Raw genomic sequence first — 20743 nt, 5'->3', positions numbered from 1 at the left:
CCCGCCCCTGGTCTGTACTGTCCTGGCTTCCACCCCCGGGAGGGGGGGAGAGGTGGGTTGAGGAATGTAGTAATGTTTGGGGGGGTTGTATACTAATATTGCCTGGGGGTCAGGGGGTGTAGTAATATCTCCTTGTCTTTGGGGTTACAGTAAGTGTACAATTTTTTTTATTTGCTTTTGGTTATTACTATTAACCCTAGACCCCACTGTTACTTGGCTATTATACTGTTTACATTAATGCATTAATGAGTTGTAGTGAAATGTCTCCCATCTCATTTATATATATATATATATTGTAACATGACCGGATTAGGGGTCCCTTTCCTGGGGTAGATGGACTCCCTCTTCACACACACAGCAGTCGGAAAAATAGTACACCAGTCTGGGGTCTCGTACTAGCTGGTCGGGACCAGTCTTTATTGTGCAACGTAAAAGGAAAACAAAACATAAAAATAAATGCTAGCCCGTCTGGGCGCTAACTAGACAAGAGGTTCCCTCTCTAAAGAAATAGTGGGGCCTACTGCCTCCACCATCAACGCAAGCATATGCACTTTAGCTGCATACACACACAACGATTTTGTTACCAACGATTTTATGAACGATTTTATGTCAGATTATCTTTCAGATTTTTTAAAGTGTAATGAACGATTTTTATGAACTACAAACGATTTTTGCATATTCCCATAATGAAAATCGTTTAGTTGACAAGTCTGACTGAACTACAAACTACAAACGTGATAATCGTTCATCATTTGACTCAGAAAGTGAACGATTTTTTCAAACGATTATCGTTAAACGATAATCATTAAAAAAATCATTGTGTATATGCAGCTTTACAGGTAGTTTCACCAAGTGTCTCTGAGCCAGCCAGTCTGCTTGCTCTCCCAGGTATGAGACACTAGCTTACAATCACACACAGCCTATATCAGCCAGTTCCAGGTGCAGACCCTAATGAGCCTGCTAACAGGCCAAAAAGGCCAAAACCTGGAGTGGCCTGTGGATGGAGCCCTCCCTCTTCTCACATCCACACTCCCAAGATCCAAACCGGCTTTTCAAAAACCTGTCACTCAAATCTACTTCACTGCAGACTTTTCTCTTGGGGATTTTTAGAACTCAAAAACCTAGGACAAATGTATCTACCACTGACCACTTTACCAGTGTTCCTATCACAATATATGTATGCTGTATATATATACTTTACCAGCATACACAAACGTCGGCACTCAGAGACTAAAGGCACAGATCCACTAGCTGACATAAAAATGACTGTACAATTACGACATTGTAATCGTGCAGTTGTTCCACAGTCTCTGCTGTGCCTACACTGAACGAGCAGTCGTTCAGTGTAGGCACCGTCAGGTTGTTCAGCATGTTCGGCCGATGATTGATGTCGGAAACCACCAGCGGGAGCGCGCATCGCTGGTCGTTTCCAACAATAATGTGCATGATTCTTGAGCGATTGGATGATAAAAATATCGTTATCGTTCAATCGCTCAAAGAAATCGGCAAGTGGATGTGTGCCATTACTCAAATAGTCTAAAGTGTATTAACAATACATATAGATGTGACACCAACGTTTCGGGATCAATGCATCCCTTTGTCAAGGCATATAACAGCAAATAACCATATACTGACCTTTAAATAGAAGAGAGAGGCCTGCCATGTGTAAGACGCAACGAAGAAGCAGGAAGTCCCGACTACCCACGTGACGTCAAGGCGCCGGCTACGGTAACGCAGATACCACACGGCAGCCTTGGAGGGGAAAAATTGTGTAATGAGAATACCTCCACCTTTAAAGGGACAGATAAAAGATATACAATAGATACTGAGATGCTATTGTTGCAGAATGGAGATCTGTTAGTAATATATGAGCAGAAAAAAGGTTGGACAGTCAAGGTAGAGAACAGCAAAAAACGATAAATCTAATAACCAAAAAGGGATAACCACGTTGTACTGACCTATGGAAGCAAACCATGACTACAGGCATATAAGAATTACCATGTCCCCAAACTTATCAATATACCTTCTGTTGCAGTTGACCTAATCTTCATATCCCTGTTGCCCTTATTTAAGGTCTGGGTCAGCCAATAGTGGCTGTCAGGGGGGTTGATTGACAGGCTATTGTGCCAATCACGATAATTTGGCTGTGAGAACCAATTACTCAATCAGAGTAAGCGATTCACAGACTTTCTAGCCAGTCAGAGAATAAAAATGAATAAAAATAATTGAATTATCCAGCATAGTTAGAATATACAAAAAGAAGAAAATGAACTAATAGGTCCTATTTCACATTACTATACATATAAATTAAAATGAAATTAGAATTAAAAATATGTGTAAGGAAGTATAAATTGTATTTTAACATATATTTACAAGGGGGTGCTAAAGGACAGGGAGTATGGATATTAATAATAATATCAGATCAAAAAATGACACTGGAAGCAGCAAATAGTGAAAATTAACTTGTGGTCCAAAGTGTAATGAAATTATAAGTGTTATGTGTATTATGATTGGCTGTGAGTGAATTATCTAATGAAGTGGAATATCTGCATATTATAGTTATGTGAATTATACTGGTGGGTTGTTATATAAATTAGTTAGGGTAGAAAACATATATGCTATTGTTAAAGGCGCATATGAGGTTAACCTCCCAAAGGAATTGATTACTTTTATTCTGCAATAATCAAGTTGGTCTTATATACTTTGATTATAGTGTATAATTGGTCAATAAAGTCATAACTGGACAGGCATTTTTTCGGGGGATATTCTCTTTGGTTCGGAATTGGACAAAACAGTGGCTACAGTAGCGGCATCTAAGACAGTCTTTCACCCTTCTGGGACAGCCCCTAGGTCGTGAGCTTCTAATTTTCACTCCTTTAGTCCGCAGGGAAAAGCCAAGGGCTTGTCGTTTTCTAAGGCCCAGGGATCCTCCGCTAGAGGTTCTAAGCCAGCAGGTCTGCCAGACGCCCGGCTGCTGTGCCAGCAGACAAGCCTGCTGCATGACGGGGTGAGCCTTCGCCTGGGGGACACCAGTGTGGGAGGCCGGCTTCTTTTTTTCCGATATGTGGAGGGCGACCACGAAGGATGCCTGGGTAAGAGGGGTAGTCTACCAGGGATATGCGTTGACCTTTCAGGAGCATTCTCCGACCCAGTTTTTTCCACAGGTCGGATCAGGAGAAAGCAGGAGCCTTGTGGGAGTCCATTTGCTCTCTACTGGCCTCCAAAGTCATTGTTCTAGCTTCTATGCCAGTCTCTTTCTAGTTCAGAAGCCGAATGGGTCCTTCCGACCAATTCTCAACATGAAGTCTTTCAACAGATACTTGAGGATTCCCAAGTTCCGAATGGAATTGCTTTGCGCTATTATACTTGCTATGGAGCCGGGGGACTTCATGGCCTCCTTAAACATCCAGGATACCTATTTGGTTGTTCCCATCTGTCTAAGTCACCAGCGATTCCTCAGGTTTGCGATCCAGGAGGAACATTTCCAGTTTCGGGCTTTGCCATTTGGATTTTCCACAGCTCCTTGCGTCACGAAAGTCATGGCGTGTCATATTCGGAGCAGGGGAATATGAATATTTCCCTATCTGGATGACTTGATTCTCCTGGCCCAGTCCCCGGAGTTTCTAAAGGAACAAATTCGGGTCATGGTGGACTTTCTCCAGGCCCACGGATGGGTCATCAATTGGAAGAAATCCTCTCTGACCGTCTCAGGAGATGATGCATTTGGGGGTCTAGCTGGACTCTAGGGTCCAATGGGTGTTCCTCTCGGTGGATAAAGTTTGGGACTTACAGACTAAAATTTGTTTATTTCTGCATCATCGCCGAATGTCAATTCACTCTTGCATGCAGATTCTGGGCTCTTCGACATGGTGGAGTTCGCCCAGTTACATTCCTGGCCTCTCCAGTTGGAGATTCTAGCCTGGTGGAACAGGTCCCATCTACAGCTCAGGTCTCAGATGATTGTTCTCTCTCAGGAAGTGCATCACTCCCTCTTGTGGTGGCTCCAGGGGTCCCATTTGATTCCGCGGGTCCCCCGTAAGTTGAAGTTGGAGGCTGGCACAGTGATCCTAGAGGCTCCCATTTGGCTGTGAAGGGCTTGGTATGCGGATCTTCAGTCTCCGTCGATGCTCCTCTGCTCTTTACACTGCCACCAGATCTTCTGTCCCAGGGCCCATGTTTCCATCCGGATCTGGACTGTCTATCTTTGACGGGGTGATTCTTGAAACATCTGTCTTGAGAGTTAAGGGGTTCTCCAGGTCAGTCATTAGCACTATGCTCAATGCCCGTATGCCCTCTTAGGCTAGGATTTACCATCGGGTTTGGAGGACTTACTTTGACTGGTATTCGGCTAGGAATCTTAACCCCAGGTCTTTCCGACTGTCGAGTGCTTTCTTTTTTGCAGACGGGGCTGGATTTGAGCCTCTACCTTTCTTCACTGAAAGTGCAGGTTTCAGCCTTTTCTGTTCTCTTTCAGAGACAAATTCCACTGTTACCTAATGTTCTGACTTTTCTTAAGGGTGTCCTCCATGTACAGCCTCCATTTGTACTGCCAGTAGCTCTTTGGAATTTGTCTTAGGGCCCTTCAGTTTTCGCCTTTTGAGCATTTAGACACAGAGGACATTCGCTGGCTTACCTGGAAGACATTCCTCCTCCTTGCCATAGCTTCTGCGCGGCAGGTGTCGGACTTGAGCGCATTGTCCTGTCGATCTCCGTTTCTGATCTTTCACCAGGACAGAGCTGTCCTTCAAACGAGATTAGGCTACATACCTAAAGTTGTTTCCAGGTTCCACATCAATCAAGAGATTGTGGTCACTTCGTTCCAGGTTCTGGATTCTACACCGGAGGAGACCTCATTGGATTTAATGCAGGCCCTCCATATTTATGTGGACAGGACAAAGGACCTGCTTAGGACAGATGCTCTCTTTCTTCTGTATGACTTTTACAAAGGGGCTGGCTGGCAACTAAGCAGTCACTGGCCAGATGGATTCGTTTGACTATTCGCTACGTTTATGCCGTGGCGGTCTGTCCAGCCCCATCCGTGATGATGGCTCATTCTAACAGGTCGGTAGGAACTGCGTGGGCAGTGCAACGTGGTGCTTCTGTGGAGCAGCTGTGTAAAGCGGCCACGTGGTTCTCTGCCAATACATTTCTGGAGTTATATTCCTTTGACACCTTTGCCTCCTCTGATGCGACTTTTGGGCGAAGAGTTCTCAGAGCAGCCCAGGAGCATCCCATCCCTTAGGGGATTAGCTTTGGGACGTCCCAGCATAAAGCCTGTGTTCCCTATGGAGGAAGAAGAAAAACGGATTTATGTGCTTACCTGTTAAATCATTTTCTTTGATTCCACAGGGGACACAGAGCGTTCACCCTGACGCACCTGGCTTGCGGGGCTTTGCTCTGCTTCTGGTTCTTATGTTCACATCTACTGTGTTTTTGGACCTGAGTGCGTGCCGGTCTTCCTTCTCCTTCTTCTTGCTCCTTGCTTTAGGCTTGTTAACTGAAGTGCTAGTGGCTAGGGCCTGGGTATAGGAGGGGAGGGAGCTTGGGCTTAAACATTAATTATGTGGTGCCCAGACTCCAACCCACCAATTTATACTCTTATTAAAGCACATAAATCTCCTTTTTTTGTGCACCCATTACTAATTCAATTGTTGTTCCATTCAGGTGCGAGTGCCCGAGATAGCTGCTTGCACCCTCATGATGTAGCAAGCAGAAATCCGCAAAAAGTCGGGTTTTTGGGCAGGCATGCTAACGAGGACTTTGCACTGGTTTAGCCGCTTTACATGTCTAAACCTGGTACATTTGGGCACAAAAAGTGGTAAAAGTAATGGGCACCCAAAACAATTGAATATTGCCCCCCAATCTCCCGTCACTTTAAACGGTAGACTGGGCGTGAAAAGAATTGAATTTCCCCTAGGTGTAGGAAAATGTAGCTGTGTCTATCGTTGGTCCTACTGTGTGTGTGTGAGTATGGCTGAGTTTCCCCTCAGACTTGTCCTCAACCCAAATCTGTCCAGATCACAGTGGCTCATGGGGACCTTTAGGTCTGCTGTTCGACAATGTCCTGACGAAGTCTGCAACAGATGGGATTATGATGTGTGATATCTGGGAGGACTGCTGTGACAGCTTTGGGGTCTATGTACTAAGCCTTGTAGAGAGATAAAGTACAAACCAATCAGCACCTAGCTGTCACTTTACAGGCTGTGTTTTAAAAATGGCAACTAGGAGCTGCTTGGTTGGTACTTTATCTCCGTCCACTTTATCTCTCTCCAAGACCCCATAGACCCCAAATGTCACTGCTGTTATATGTTTTGTATGTAGACGAGGTATAATATGTATGTGGTTGTTAAGTCACTGACATAGGACCTGATTCACTACTGATAGCAACTGAGATTCCAATAGCGATTACGCAAGCAGTTCAACTGCTATAGTATGCTAATCCATTGCGATCACTATGCCGCCGCAGCACAACATAAGGACGCCCACTATTACCTTAAACACATCCGTAATGTTTAGCAAGACTGCGAAGCCATCAGTACAATAGAGTACCATCGCAGCCTCATGCACACTTACACAAGGTCTGACCTTACTCAAAAATTGCTAACTTCAGCACATGCTATGAGTCCTCAAGCTGCATAAGGCATCTCAGTGGATAATTTGTGCACGGCCATGAATTGCCGTTCAAATGCATCGGCACGCATGCATTTCGCCGACCAACAACCCATCACCACCCACAAACTCAATCACTCTGCGATGGGTCTGCGTAGTCTCTGTGATCGCAGTCCAGATCACAGTGGCCGGTTCGCGCAAGCACACTGCGATGCATATGCAATCAGCCAATTGCGTGCGTATTAGCAGTTGTGATCCAAGCTGAATCAGGCCCATAAACATTTAATACAGTGCAGTTACATCTATTACTACATAATACTGGGCCTGTTGTTGGACATTAAGGGCCTGATACGGTAAGGATCGCTATTGCGATCGCAGCTCCGTAATCGCACGCAGATCCACTGTGAAACTATGCTAATGATTGCAATCGCAATGCCGTCGCAGCCTAACAGAAGGTCGCCCACATCGCCTTACACACATCCGTAATACTTAGCAAAATAGCGAAACCATTGGTAACATCGAGTACCATCAGTCCCTCGCGCAGAATTACTGCAGCCCTGACCTTACTGCGACGCACCTGTTATAACAGCGGGACTGTTAGGCAGTCCTAATCTGTTTTCAGTGGCATCACGTCACAACCACAAGGTCCCTAGGTACGGGTCCAGAACAAGGGACCCCTCAGCCGCCTTCGTGGAGGGTCTAGCGGTGAGATGGAACTTCAGGTTGGCATACCTGTTTCCTCCAATCTCCCTCCTCTCAAGAGTCATCAGAAAGTTCAAGCAGGAGGGGGGGCAGGATTATACTAATAGCTCCTGCCTGGCCCAGGAGCCATTGGTTCTCCGATCTGACACGTCTATCTGTAGACAGTCCACTTCCACTGCCTAATGGATTTGCCTAATGGATTTGCTAATGCAGGGTCCCTGTCTTTACCAGTATTTACCTTGGCTGGCTTTGGCGGCATGGCTCTTGAGTCGTCCATCTTAAAGGCCAGCGGTTTCTCTGCTTCTGTGATTCAGACAATGCAGAGAGCAAGGTAGCCTGCTTCTACTCGCATCTATCACAGAATTTGGCGTTCATTGTTTCTTTCGTGTTCCCGCAGAAAATATGACCCTAAGGTTTTCAAGGTATTGATAATACTGTCTTCGCCTGGCTACCTTGAGTGTCCAAGTTTCGTATTTTAGCAGTTTGGTTCCAGCGCAAGATTGCTCCTCTGCCGGATGTTAGAATATTCTAACGGGGTTTTGCGTGGGATTTGTCTTTGTTTCTCAGGGCACTGCACTCGAATCCCTTTGAACTCTTGGATAAGGTGGACTTGAGATGGCTGACTGCGAAGACACTTTTTCTTCTTGCCATCTCTTCAGCTCGCAGAGTTTCTGACTTGGCAGCATTGTCATGTTGTTCTCCATATTTGATCTTTCATCTAAATAGAGCATTCCTCCATACCAAGGCAAGCTACCTCCCAAAGGTGGTTTCCCGTTTCCATATAAATGAGGAAATTGTAGTCCCGGCCTTCAAGTCTTCAGATCTGTCTACAGGTGAAGCTTCCTTGGATGTGGTTCGAGCACTTCATATTTACGTAGATCGGACCAGTTCCATCAGGAAATCAGATTCTCTCTTTGTGTTCGGTATGACTTTTTCTCACGTCTATTCACAGGCTGGTCTCCCTGTTCCTAACAAGGTCACAGCACATTCCACTCGGTCTGTTGGACCATCGTGGGTGGTAAGACATGGCGCCTCGGCTGAACAGCTTTGCAAGGCAGCCACTTGGTCTTCCGTTAATACGTTTATCAAATTCTATGCTTTTGAAATGTTTGCCTCTCAGGATGCTTCCTTTGGGCGGCGATTTCTTCACTCTGCACAGGAGCGTCCCCACCCTTAAGGGAACTGCTTTAGGACGTCCCCAAGGTAGATCCTGTGGTCCCTATGGAACTCGAAGAAGAAATACAGAAGTATGGTATAGCATACCTTGGTTAATTCTTTTTCTTTGAGGTCCATAGGGTCCACAGGGCACCCACCCTGACGCACCTAGCCTCAGTTGAGATCTGTTCTTCAGCCTTTTTTCACAGATTCCATCTTCGTATATTGAGTGTTTCTTGTGCAAAGTTTCTTGTCCACTCTCCGTCTCTTGCCGTAAGGCTTGGTTACAAACTGAATGCCTGTGGCTGGGGGTGGGGTATATAGGGAGGAGGACCAGTGCATGCTGGGATCTGTATGATTGGTGCATTGGATGCGATCCAACTACATACCTTAAGGTAGATCCTGTGGACCCTATGGACTTTGAAGAAAAAGAATTATCCAAGGTATGTTATACCATAATTCTGTATTTTTTAAGTAAGTACATTTTATGTAAGATATATTTAATATGCTATAGTGTGCATTATATATACATAGATTAAAATAAAGTCACTGGTAGGCGTCTGTCTGTTTGTTCGGGCTAATCTCAAGAACCACTGGACATATTTTGATGCAGTTTTCACTATTCTATAGAGCATTTGTCAAGGAAGGTTTAGGTGTATGAAACATTAATGTACATTTGTCGAGGAAGGTTTAGGTGTATGAAACATTAATGTACATTTGTCAAGGAAGGTTTACGTGTCTGAAACATTAATGTATATTTGTCGAGGAAGGTTTGCAGTAGGTGTCTGAAACATTAATGTATGACAAAAGGGAGCCGAGCAGTGACGATTTTAGTGAAGCAGGTCAATGAAAAAACTGTCCCTGGTAGGTGTCTGACTGGTTGTTCGGACTAATTTTGAGAACCACTCGATGGATTTTGATACAGTATTCACTATTCTATAGATCATTTGTCAAAGAAGGTTTAGGTGTATGAAATATTAATGTATGACAAAAGTGAGCCGAGCAGTGACGGTTTTCATGAAGTAAGTCAATGAAAAAATGGACCGAGCACTCTCTTGGCTTACGCTGCCTAAACCTTTAAAGATACAGAATGTCACAGCGATGGACTTTATTTTATACCATGTCGAGAGTGATACGTATTATCCGGTTTCTCTAAAGTAAGCCCTGATTATTGATGCAAAATTTCCATATTCCCTTTTTTTATCGTTTCTATTACATTTATGTGAAAAAAAATTATTTAATTTCAAACGAGTCCAATTCCCGATAAGAGTCTGCATTGGCAGTTATTGTATAAAGGAGGAGTTTATTGAATTAAGGGCCTGATTCAGACCCACTCGCGAGCGGCTGTCCGCTCGCAAGTGGGTCGATGTTCTGGACTGAGCATGCGCACGACGGAGGGAGCTCCGTCGTGCGCATGCGCCAGACGCGACGAGCGAAGGAAAGTCCTTCGCTCGTTGTGTCCGATCAAAGGGGGCCTGCTGTCAATGTTGATTGACAGCACGCCCCCTTTGGTAGGCGTGCCGGGGGCGTGCCTCCCTGACGGGGGCGTTCCCACGGGAACGCCTCCCGTCAAAAGCCGGCCCACTGACATCACTAGTGATGTCAGTGGGAGTGATTTTGGCTCTGATAGAGCCAAAATCACTCCGGAGATTGCGGTTGAAAACCTCAACCGCAGGCTCCGGCTCGCAGTTTCGATGGTCGCGATGGTCAAGACCATCGCGGCCATCAAACTGCACGCTCGTATAGCCTGTGGGTGGTCACCCACAGCTATACGAGCGTCCAGGAGGACGCTCCTTTTTCATGGAGGCCGGCCCTCATTCAGAGCGTGCGCTCTGCTCAGAGCGTACGGCTCTGAATGAGGGCCTAAATTTTTTAGATATTGTAGCGTATTTGGCATTCTAATGTCTTGTAATATCATTGTGAATAATTCTTGAAATTTCCATTATATATAACTTAATCACTGAGCTTTATTAGAACATAATTTCATAGAGAATACGAGAATGTAACCAGAATGACATAAACTCAAAGGAAAAATACAGTGCTGGCATGATAATATAAAATTATTAGTGGTTAGTGGTGGGAGGGAGATGGTATTGGAGAAGGGAGAGAGAATGTGAGAGAGGGGAGATGTATCAAACCTTCAAGGGATATAAAGTGGACACCAACGGCAGGCACAGCCTGTTTTTGCACTGAGACACTGTGGGGTCTATTTAATAAGCAGTGTTAGGAGACAGAGTGAAAAGTGATAAGGTGCCAGCCAATCAGCTCCCAACTGTCATTTTTCAAACACAGCCTGTGAGATGACATTTAGGAGCTGATTGGCTGGCACCTTATCACTTTTCACTCTGTCTCCTAACACTGCTTAGTAAATAGACCCCTGTGCCTGTTCTTACCCTCTACTTTCTCATGAAAGGGGAGATGTACTGTATCAAGCCTTCAAGAGAGATAAAGTGGAGTAGTTGCCCATAGCAACCAATCAAATTCTAACTGTGCTAGATAATTGATAACCACAAAAAGAACTTGTGGATTGTACCGAGATATGGTTGTACTTTTGAAAAGGACTTATTTGCATAGTAGCAATTTTATGAAGTAGTTTCACACCAGGCAGAAATGTAGCAAAATGACCTTATTCGAGCTTAGTTAGTTCTTAAAATATCCACACTCAAGCACTGAAAAAGGGATTTAGTTGGCATTCCAGCGCACACAAAGCCGACGGTCAGAATCCTGGCACCGGAATCCCGACAGCTGTCAGAATCCCAATGGCTGCGATCCCAATGGTGAGGGTTAGGATTAGGCACTAGGGTGCGGTTTAGGGTTAGGCTGCGGGAGGGAAGGGTTAGGGTCATGCTGCGGGAGGAGAGGGTTAGGGGAAGAGTTTGATTACTTACCTGCATGCATCGGGATTTCCACCATCGGTATTACGCTGCCAGGATTCTGACCGCCAGCATTATCAGCGTCAGGATCGTGTACCCAACCCCTGAAAAATAACACATATAAGTGTAGATAAAACTTTGTTCTTTGCCCTCGTTTTCAACAGAGCATTCAACTCATGTTCTTAAAGCCAGCATAATGTACTATGTTAAAGTGTCTTGTTTGAAGTTCTAAAGCCGACATTGTTAAAATGCTTTAAAACGCATTATTAGCATGTCAGCGTGACAGTCTCTACGTCTCATTGCTGAAAATCACAACTACATGCCGGCTAAAATCCTTAGTTGAAAACAGTAACTGTGAGAGCCAGAATGCCTGTGACTGCCACTGTTTCATGTGGTTTCACAATCATATCTAAGAATATTTGGAAAAAAAATGCCAAAAATGCTCACTGTTTTTCAGGATATTTATATACATGATCTTTTGATATGATGGCTCAAGACTTACAGCTCTGGGGATTGGGGTCTGTAGGGGACCAGTAATGGCTGGTCTCCATTGTCTTTGGCTGGACGTTTAGGGCCATGTCTACATCCTTTGGAATGTAGCCTTGTACAGTACAGTACAATGCAGGACAAGGTTTATATGTATTGCTGCATTAGTGATCATAACACTCAAATAAGCAACAGGGCGTAAGTGTTATGTGCCCTATGGGGAGTAAGGTGTAGATGAAAGTATAAGTAAGGAGAAAAACAAGAGCATAGAGGGCCCTGCTCATGAGAGCTTACATTCTAATGGAGAAGGGCATACAACCAGCGTGACACAGATGAAGTAGACAGAGAGAAAGGAGCATGTAGCAGCAAATTAGGATGAGATATGGAAGGCTTTGATGAGGTAGTGGGTCATGAGAGCCCGTTTGAAGATTTGTGGAGAGTTTGATGGGGAGAGGGAAAATTTCCAGAGGTAGGGAGCAACACAGGCAAAATCTTGGAGGCAGGAGTGAGAGGAAGTAATCAGTTGACAGGAGAGACGGCATGCATTTGGGTGAGGGATTTGTAAGAGAGTGTAAGAACCTTTACTTGGGTTCTGAAGAGGAAGGGGAGCCAGTGGAGGGTCTGTAGGAGAGGCAGATGTAGAACATTTGGAGAGAAAGATGAGCCGAGCAGCAGCATTGAGGACAGATTGGAGTGGACAGAGGTCAGGGAGGCCAGATAGGAGGAGGTTACTGTAGTCTAATCTGGAGATGACCAGTGAGTGGATGAGGGTTTTAGTGGCATCCTGGGTGATAAATGGTCTGATCTTGGAAATATTTTTGAGATGGAAATGGCAGGACTGTGAGAGGTGCTGAATGTATGGTTTGAATGAGAGGGAGGAGTCCAGAATTACTCCAAGACAGCGCACTTTGAGGCTAGAGGAGCTAGTTGTGCCGTCAATTGCTAAAAAAAAAATTGTGGGAAGTGAGGTTTGAGGACTGGGAGGAGATGAGGTTCTTGAAATATGACTGTTTAGAGAGGGAAAGGGCAGCACTGTAGGATGAGAGCTTTCATTTGAAATGCAGGAAGTCTGCCTTAGAGCATGATTTTCTCCACCGTTGCGCGGCTGTTCGTGAACACTTTTGCGGGTATCTGGTGCATTTGCAATGCGAGATTGAGGTAGGGATCTGTGGGGATGAGTAGTGATCGTCGGAGCAACAGAGTCAAGAGCAGAAGTAAAGGAGGCATTATAGAGGGAAGTGGCTTGTTCAGGGCAGGAGAGAGAGAAGATAGGGGAGAGAAGTGAGTCATGCAGGGGGGAAAAAGAAACTTTGTCAATAGCATCAGTGTTACGCTTACTAATGGTTGCCTTAGGAGGTAGAGGGGAAGGAGAGAGGGATAAGTTAAAAGAGAGAAGGTGATGGTCAGACAGGGGGAATGGGGAATTGGAGTAATGTGAAATATCACAGCGGTGAGTGAAGACCAGATCAAGTGAGTGCTTACTCACATGGGAGGGTGAGGAGGTCCATTGGGATAGACCAAATGAAGATGTGATGTGTAGCCCTATATATAATTTGAGTAATATATTAGTGAGTATTGTTTAACAGATAAGTGGGAAAGAAATAAAGAAAGGGCTGACAACTCAATGTAAATATTTGTATACATGTATGTGCTGTGTACCACTTATGTACAAGGTAAATCACATTCCCAGAGAGGGTGATTTATACCATCTCATTCAGTCAACTATAGAGTATTCAGGAAGGGACGCATGATGTAGTTAGATGGGCGCTGCACAGACAGAGCAGGGAAAAAATACTGTTACAGGGGAGTTAACTGTCAACTTCCTGATCCACTTCCAGTGCTGGCTGTTTTCCGATGCCCCAGGGATCACTAAAGATCAAAATAATTGGTGGTGGCAGGGACTGGAGGTTCAGCGCAACCCATATGGGCTTAAGTGGGGAGCGGCCGATACTGAAACAGTGGCGGAAGTGACGACATTAGTTTGTGTGCTCCAGCGGGCAACGTCACCCTTGGATCTGGGGTCATCTGACTCAACAGATGCTGTGTGTCTGACAGGGCAGTACCATCAGTAAAGCCAGACCTCTTATGGAGATAGAGCTGGTTATGTGAAGGGAGACAGGCATCTCAGTGAAGAGGCTGCCTGCTATTGAAAATACAGGTCCTTGCAACTAGACTATCACTCCCGGAGAAATGGAGGTGGTAAGCAAAGAAAGCTTATACCTTATTCTATTGTCTCTCAGCCAGCAGTATAGGAAAGTTACATTACAGACTATTTATGTCTCATTCACTGAGAAATGGAGGCTTAGTTACTGTAGGAGAGATATACCAGAGATTGAGTGGATATCCATGGAACTGGGACCAGGTAAACAGGGAGTTAGGTTTATAGATAAAAAATTACTAAAAGAAGGAAGAGTTTTGAACCATCCTCTAGACTTACCATAGCAGAGATTATTATTTTTGGGGGAGCATCTGAAGCTAGAGTCTATATTGTAATCATTACTACACTAACCATATCTGGGACTGTAATCCACCTTTAGAAGGAAAGTAAAATTGTGTTCACAATTGTGTTAAAATTATATTATTTAGTCACTTTGCATTTGTAACTGTAACCACACGCTCCATTAGGAAAAGAAAAGATACAATCAGATTATTTGTTGTACTATCACAACTTTGGCACAAGATATGTACCAGCTCCTGATGAGGAATTAGCTACTGCTCATCTATTCTACTTCCTAGAAGAGCACAAAATATAAAGCAAGCAAAAAACGAGACTAGATACAGTATATATATATATGCAGTTATTGATTCACACAAGTAAGTACATTCCTATAGCCAAAGAGAGGATTGGATCCTAAATTACTTGTAATTAATATATTACTTTTAAAAGGATACAAGCCGACTACCATCTGGGATCTTTTATCATACTGAAATTGGTGCAGGACTGCTAGCGATACTATATTAAACTTAACTCATTATACTTTGTGATAATCTCTTGTTGGAACAGAGGAAATATGTTAAGATAATATTGTTGCTTTAGGAAAGAGATTACCGTATATACTCGAGTATAAGCCAAGTTTTTCAGCACATTTTTTGTGCTGAAAAAGTACCCCCTCGGCTTATACTCGAGTGAAGTGTAGCGCTGACCGGACGGAGTTCGGTCAGCGCTACACAGCACAAACGCACAGCCGCCGGAGCCGGCAGCTGCGTGTTTGCTGTAATCAACAGCCGCTGAGAGTCTGTCAGACTCTCAGCGGCTGCTGCTGCTCCCACTGCGGGAGCCATCTTCCGGCTCCCGCAGTGGGTAATGGGAGACACGTCGTCATGACGACGTCTCTCCCATGCAAAGCGGCGGAGGAGCGGACAGCGGCGGGACCAGGAGCGGGAGTTTCAAGTAAGTGATTTTTTTTTTTTATTCTTATCACATCTCTCTCTACTGGGGGGGGGGGATTACAGGGGGCGATTACTACAGGGGGCACTACCAGGGGGCCATTACAACAGGGGGCGATTACTACAGGGGGCACTAAAAGGGGGGATTACCACTGGGGGAACTACCAGGGGAGGATTACTACAGGGGGCACTACCAGGGGAGGATTACTACAGGGGGCACTAAAAGGGGGGATTACCACTGGGGGTACTACCAGAGGGGGATTACTACAGGGGGCACTACCAGGGGGGGATTACTACAGGGGGAACTACCAGGGGGGGATTACTACAGGGGGCACTACCAGGGGGGGATTACTACTGGAGGCACTGAAAGGGGGGATTACCACTGGAGGCACTGAAAGGGGGGATTACCACTGGGTGCACTACCAGGAGGGATTACTACTGGGGGCACAACCAGGGGGAATTACTACTGGGGGCACTACCAGCTGCTGCCATTTCCCACACTAGGCTTATACTCGAGTCAATAAGTTTTCCCAGTTTTTTGGGGTAAAAGTAGGTACCTCTGCTTATATTCGGGTCGGCTTATACTCAAGTATATACGGTGGTAGAGTGATGTGTTGGTTTATATGTGATGTGATACTGCATTTTATTATTCGTCACATGTTAAGATATTTAGAAGCACTTCAAATTGTCAAAGGGAACTACCATTTTGTTCAATGATCTGTTCTGTTATATTATGCATATAGCGCATCTAAATCCTGAATATTTATATTAATGTAATGACTTATCGCATCAATTTATTACCTGAAGTATATCTATTCAATTCTATGTCACTTACCTGATGGTTAAGGATCGATGGTGAAATGAAAGACCTGTAAGGAAAGTAATATACATTAGACATCATTTTTAAGTTAAATAATATTACATCTGGCAGACATATTTGGGTCTTTCCAAGCAGGCCCACACCACAGTTTACTTTACTACCATATTTAGCTTGGGTGGAGGTACTAAAGTAAATACTTACCCTACTCAAAGAGGGGTTACAGATGGTATGGAGTTTAGAGGCAGAGGATTCTGTGGGGATAGTAATTGGAATATTGAATTCACCTAGGATAATGGAGGGAAGGTCAGAGGAAAGAAAGTGAAAGAGCCAAGAAGCAAAGTTTTCAAGGAATTTGAAGGGAGGGCCAGGGGGATGGTAAATGACAGCATGAACCTTAAATGTAGAGAATGTAAGGGATGGTTCAGAGTTGGTAGTAGTAATCGGGGGGTAGAAGGACCCCAACACCACCACCATGGCGACCGCTGGACTGGGAGGTGTGAGAGAAAGTGAGGCCCCCAGAGGAGAGTATTGCAGGAGAAGTGGTGTCAGAGGGTAAAATCCAAGTTTCAGTAGTGGCTTGGATGAAGAAATCAGGCAGTTCCAATGCCTAGCCAACATGCACCAAGGAACACTCTGATCTGTCAAACTCTAGTAAGACAATTTTACTCAATGGAGTACTTGCATATTCTATATATTTTTCTCATCTGTAGGGATAGCTCTCTATTGGGTTGCACAATGTTGTTTAAGTTAACAGTATTTGTAGGTGTCTTACCAATTATTTGAGTAAATATCTCCAATACTAAAGTCATATTTGTTTAAGCTTAATATCTGTGATTTGCTACTTAATTATTATTTTATTTTTGTAAAGGGTGTAAATCAGTTATGTGTGAGTTGTATCTGAAGTGAAGCCACAGATAAGAAAATGAATGTTATTCATGCATTTAGCTCAATTAATATACATATTGTCATTGCTCCATCCTGCAATACATTCAAACACTATCCTCAAGACATGAACATAATCGTTGGCATGCTTTGTGTCAGTGATAATTATCCAGTGTAAATGATGGTTATTTGTGTGCCATTTTCATTACATAGGTTCTTATGGTGAGGGATCGTGGCACAATTTAGCTCCATATTCTCCTACAGTAAATATGTGTATTGCATACAGTGGAGTAGAACAATGGAGTCAGACAGCTTTAGGAATTGTGCCCCTTAAATTTTCTCTGTGGTATTTTTTGGCTGTGCCTGTAAAAGAATAATCTACAACAATGTCTGTGGAAACCACACATTGTTACTACTAGTGCCTGTAAGCATATTTACATCATTGATCTTGTGAATAAGATTTGTAAAGATTATTAATATTAGCTGGATATTGTTTTAGAGTTGTACTATGGGAGATATGGGGCTAAATTCAAAGGTGAAGACCACTTATGGGTGTAGTATGTAATACCGCCGCCCTATTTCCCCCCTAACCTTCCTTTAGGGATGTCTAACCCTAACCTCCCCCCAAGTGCCTAAACCTAACCACCCTGTCCCCGCAGCCTAAACCTAAGTCTCCCGGGGTAGTGCCTAACCCTAACCCCCCCTTCCCCTATCCTAAACCTAACCCTCCCGGGGAGGGGTGCCTAACCATAATTCCCCCGGCTGTCCGCGCCGGGCGCCCGGCTTATCTTCGTTTGGTATGCTGGACATGGGGCTCCCGGCGTATGTCTAGTGACAGGCGTCGGGTTTTCGATGCCTGTCATTAGTACCTTGCCGGGATTTAACAGTCGGGAAGCCGGTGGTCGGCATTTAGACTGACTACATCTCCCGCTTACATGTCCCTGAATTGACAATGAAACAATAGTGAATTACAGTTCCATACTAACATTTTTCTGGTACCTTCTGATGGAAAACAATAATCACATATTGAAAATTGTTTCCATTCTATGTACTTGTGTGCTGAAGATTACAGTGTGTAAATATAATTGCCTGAGTGCTCCAATCACTTCAATATGTAATCATTGTAATAGAACTTTTCAAACGCTGACCTGCTTTTAGTTTTATACATTGGTGCAACAATGTTACTGCACTGTGAAAGGCCACAAAGCTATGACAAAAGAATAGCAATGTTTGCAAATCATGTAATCTAGCCAACTAGATTTAATGACTATCATTCAGTGTATGGGACTGAACGATGACGGTTCAGGGTCTGAAAATGACTAAAAAGGAGTCTGGATAGTTCAATTTGGTTTCAAAACCTGTCCAATCCATCTGACTGTCATTCAGCCACCTTCAGGCTGAGAATCAAGATTGCTTCAACTTTTGGGCAGCTGACTCTTTCCCTGTCTCTCTGCAGAGGTATCACAAGGGGGATGTGGTGGGGTACGGATCGCACCCAGGTGTAGCCTTTCCAAGGAGTGACACCAAAATGCCGGTTCCTCCATGGTGACAGGGAGCCTGGTGTTATCCTGTGACATTATCGTGCAGCACCTTGCTCTGGTCTCTTGGGAGGAGTTGGCAGTGCTGGCACAGTCTCCGGGGGCAGCCCAGCATCTTCGGGAATGCTGGGCACGCTCCTGGAGTGATGTCAATGGGGGCTTCCAGCGAAGCACCATTTCAGATTGAACAAAAAATTAACTTCCGCGAGGCCACACACCTTTTTCGGATGCACACGACTCCGCACACGTGGGGGGGCTAATTACCGCACTGGGTGTCACCCGGTGCCGCCACTGTGTCTGTGTATGACCAGCTTAGGATATGAATTGATAACAAAATTTACTTGATCTTGTACTATTGCATTGACTGAGTGCAGCTATTAAATAATTCCACAATTTTGGTAACGCATTTGTTACGGCATCCTGGGTCAGCCACGCCCTCCTGAGTACGTGATGTTATGGCGTCATGCCAAGAGGGGTGAGGCCGCCAGCGCCCGGAAGAACAGGAGTGCCAGGAGCATCCTCACAATGCTCCGGGGGGCTATACAGTCTGCAGTGTCCATGTCTGGAGTGTCCAAGGGACGCTTTGGCCGGCACCCCAGCAGCGACTCTGGCTGCAGGGTGCCATTCCAGGCACCCAGCTAGCCAGATGCAGGGACCATAGGGCAGTGACAGTGCTGCTCACGGGGCCCTGTGCTCTGTGCAGCAGAAACGCTCACACACCCCTAGTTACTGGCATCTGCGAGTTTTAACTGGAGTGAAGCTGCAGTCTATTTGTATCATATCTTTTAATACTTCAAATCTAAGATCTTAAATCTCATCTTGGATCTTTAATTATTCCATGGAAAAACAGTAGCACTATTTGTCTATGTATCCGCAGTCTGGATCACCTTATCACAGCATTAAGACTTTTTATTATGCATGCACACAGTATTGCACTTAAAATGTATCATATTGAAGTTTAATTATTTGATTACCAGGCACAATATTGGCTTTCCAATAGTGGAATGTACCTCGGATGGGAAGTTCTCCATATTAAAGCCACGGGACACAGGAGGCCTTATCTCTTTTGGCACTGTTGCAGAACAATTAGTGTATGAAATTGGCGATCCTGAGCACTATATTCTTCCAGATGTGTCCTGTGATTTCTCCCATGTTTCTATTACTGAAGTTCAAGGTATGTGTGCAAAAACATCTTCATTTACCTAAATTAGTTTAGACATTATAAAACACATTGACAAGAGTCATTTTCTAGTTTTTGGGAAGGACACAATATGGGCCTATTGGAAATCAGGCGTATGTGCATAGGCTGCAGTTGTATAGACATGCCCTCATTCACCTTTGCCTACTGCCCAGTTACGTCTCTTCACTAGTGGAGATACAATTGAAATGTGTATGACTGCATCACTTGTACCTGCGTGTGTACCCTACTGGAGCATGTGCAATGCAAGAACAGGCAAGAAACGCTCTGCAAACAGGCATACTGTACATTTAACTGTGCATCACACCTATTAATAAAATAATTGTTCACAGTCTAAGAGAAGTTAAAGATCCCCAAAAAGGTTCTTGTCTGCAGATGGACACAGTGTGGGAAACTATCTGTAACCTACTGATTATATGCATAAATTAATAACTACTGTACTTTCTAAGATAACCTGACATTCATTCACTTGGGTAATGAATCCTAAAATAGTATTCAGTGTTAAAGTCTGTGGGTAGTACATGTGGTATGAAGGCTTACAGAATACACCATGCACTATACTGCCTTGGCACAACAATCTCTTTTTCTCCTTGCATGCCCTACTGTCAGTCTTTATTCATCACACCCGCAATACAACAGCTTAGTAGCTTCAGGGGTGAGTGTTATCATTAGAGATTTGTCATAAAGTTGTTGCTTTGTGACAAGACAACCCAGGCCAGGGCCGTAACTAGGGTAGTGCAACCAGTGCCATGGCACAGGGCAGGGGGCGCTGTTTGGGCCTGTCAATTTTCCTGTTTATTATAATTCTCACTTGTACCTTCCTCTTCTTTCATCCCCAGCATCTCCTGGCCTCCCCTATCTCTTCCCTGGCCCTTCCCCATGAGGCCATTTCCCTTTTTCAGGTGCACTATCTTTTGTCCCTATTTAAAAAATGGATGGGGGAGGGGGGGTGCCAATGCTCTCTCTGGCACAGGGCACCAAAAAGTCTAGTTACGGCTCTGACCCAGGCACCAGTACTTAACTTATCTGATGCATTTCCTTTCCTTCTGACATCATTAACTTCCAGCTACTACAGTGGGTGGCTTCCCAGGTT

At 44.5% G+C, this 20743-nt stretch overlaps 1 protein-coding gene across 1 annotated transcript in view; it reads left to right on the top strand.

Annotated features, from left to right (window-relative positions):
- LOC148521326 (uncharacterized) overlaps positions 1–20743 on the top strand; it is a 168457-nt gene that overhangs the window by 39620 nt on the left and 108094 nt on the right. Inside the window, exon 10 of the mRNA XM_088475367.1 lies at positions 19430–19626. Within this exon, the coding sequence (XP_088331493.1) occupies positions 19430–19626 (197 nt within the window). The remainder of the gene's footprint in view (positions 1–19429; positions 19627–20743) is intronic.

This window comes from Taudactylus pleione, unplaced genomic scaffold (assembly GCF_031769625.1).
Source record: "Taudactylus pleione unplaced genomic scaffold, aTauple2 ptg000170l, whole genome shotgun sequence".
Lineage (NCBI taxonomy): Eukaryota > Metazoa > Chordata > Amphibia > Anura > Myobatrachidae > Taudactylus > Taudactylus pleione.
This window is presented reverse-complemented; position numbering and strand designations above follow the sequence as displayed.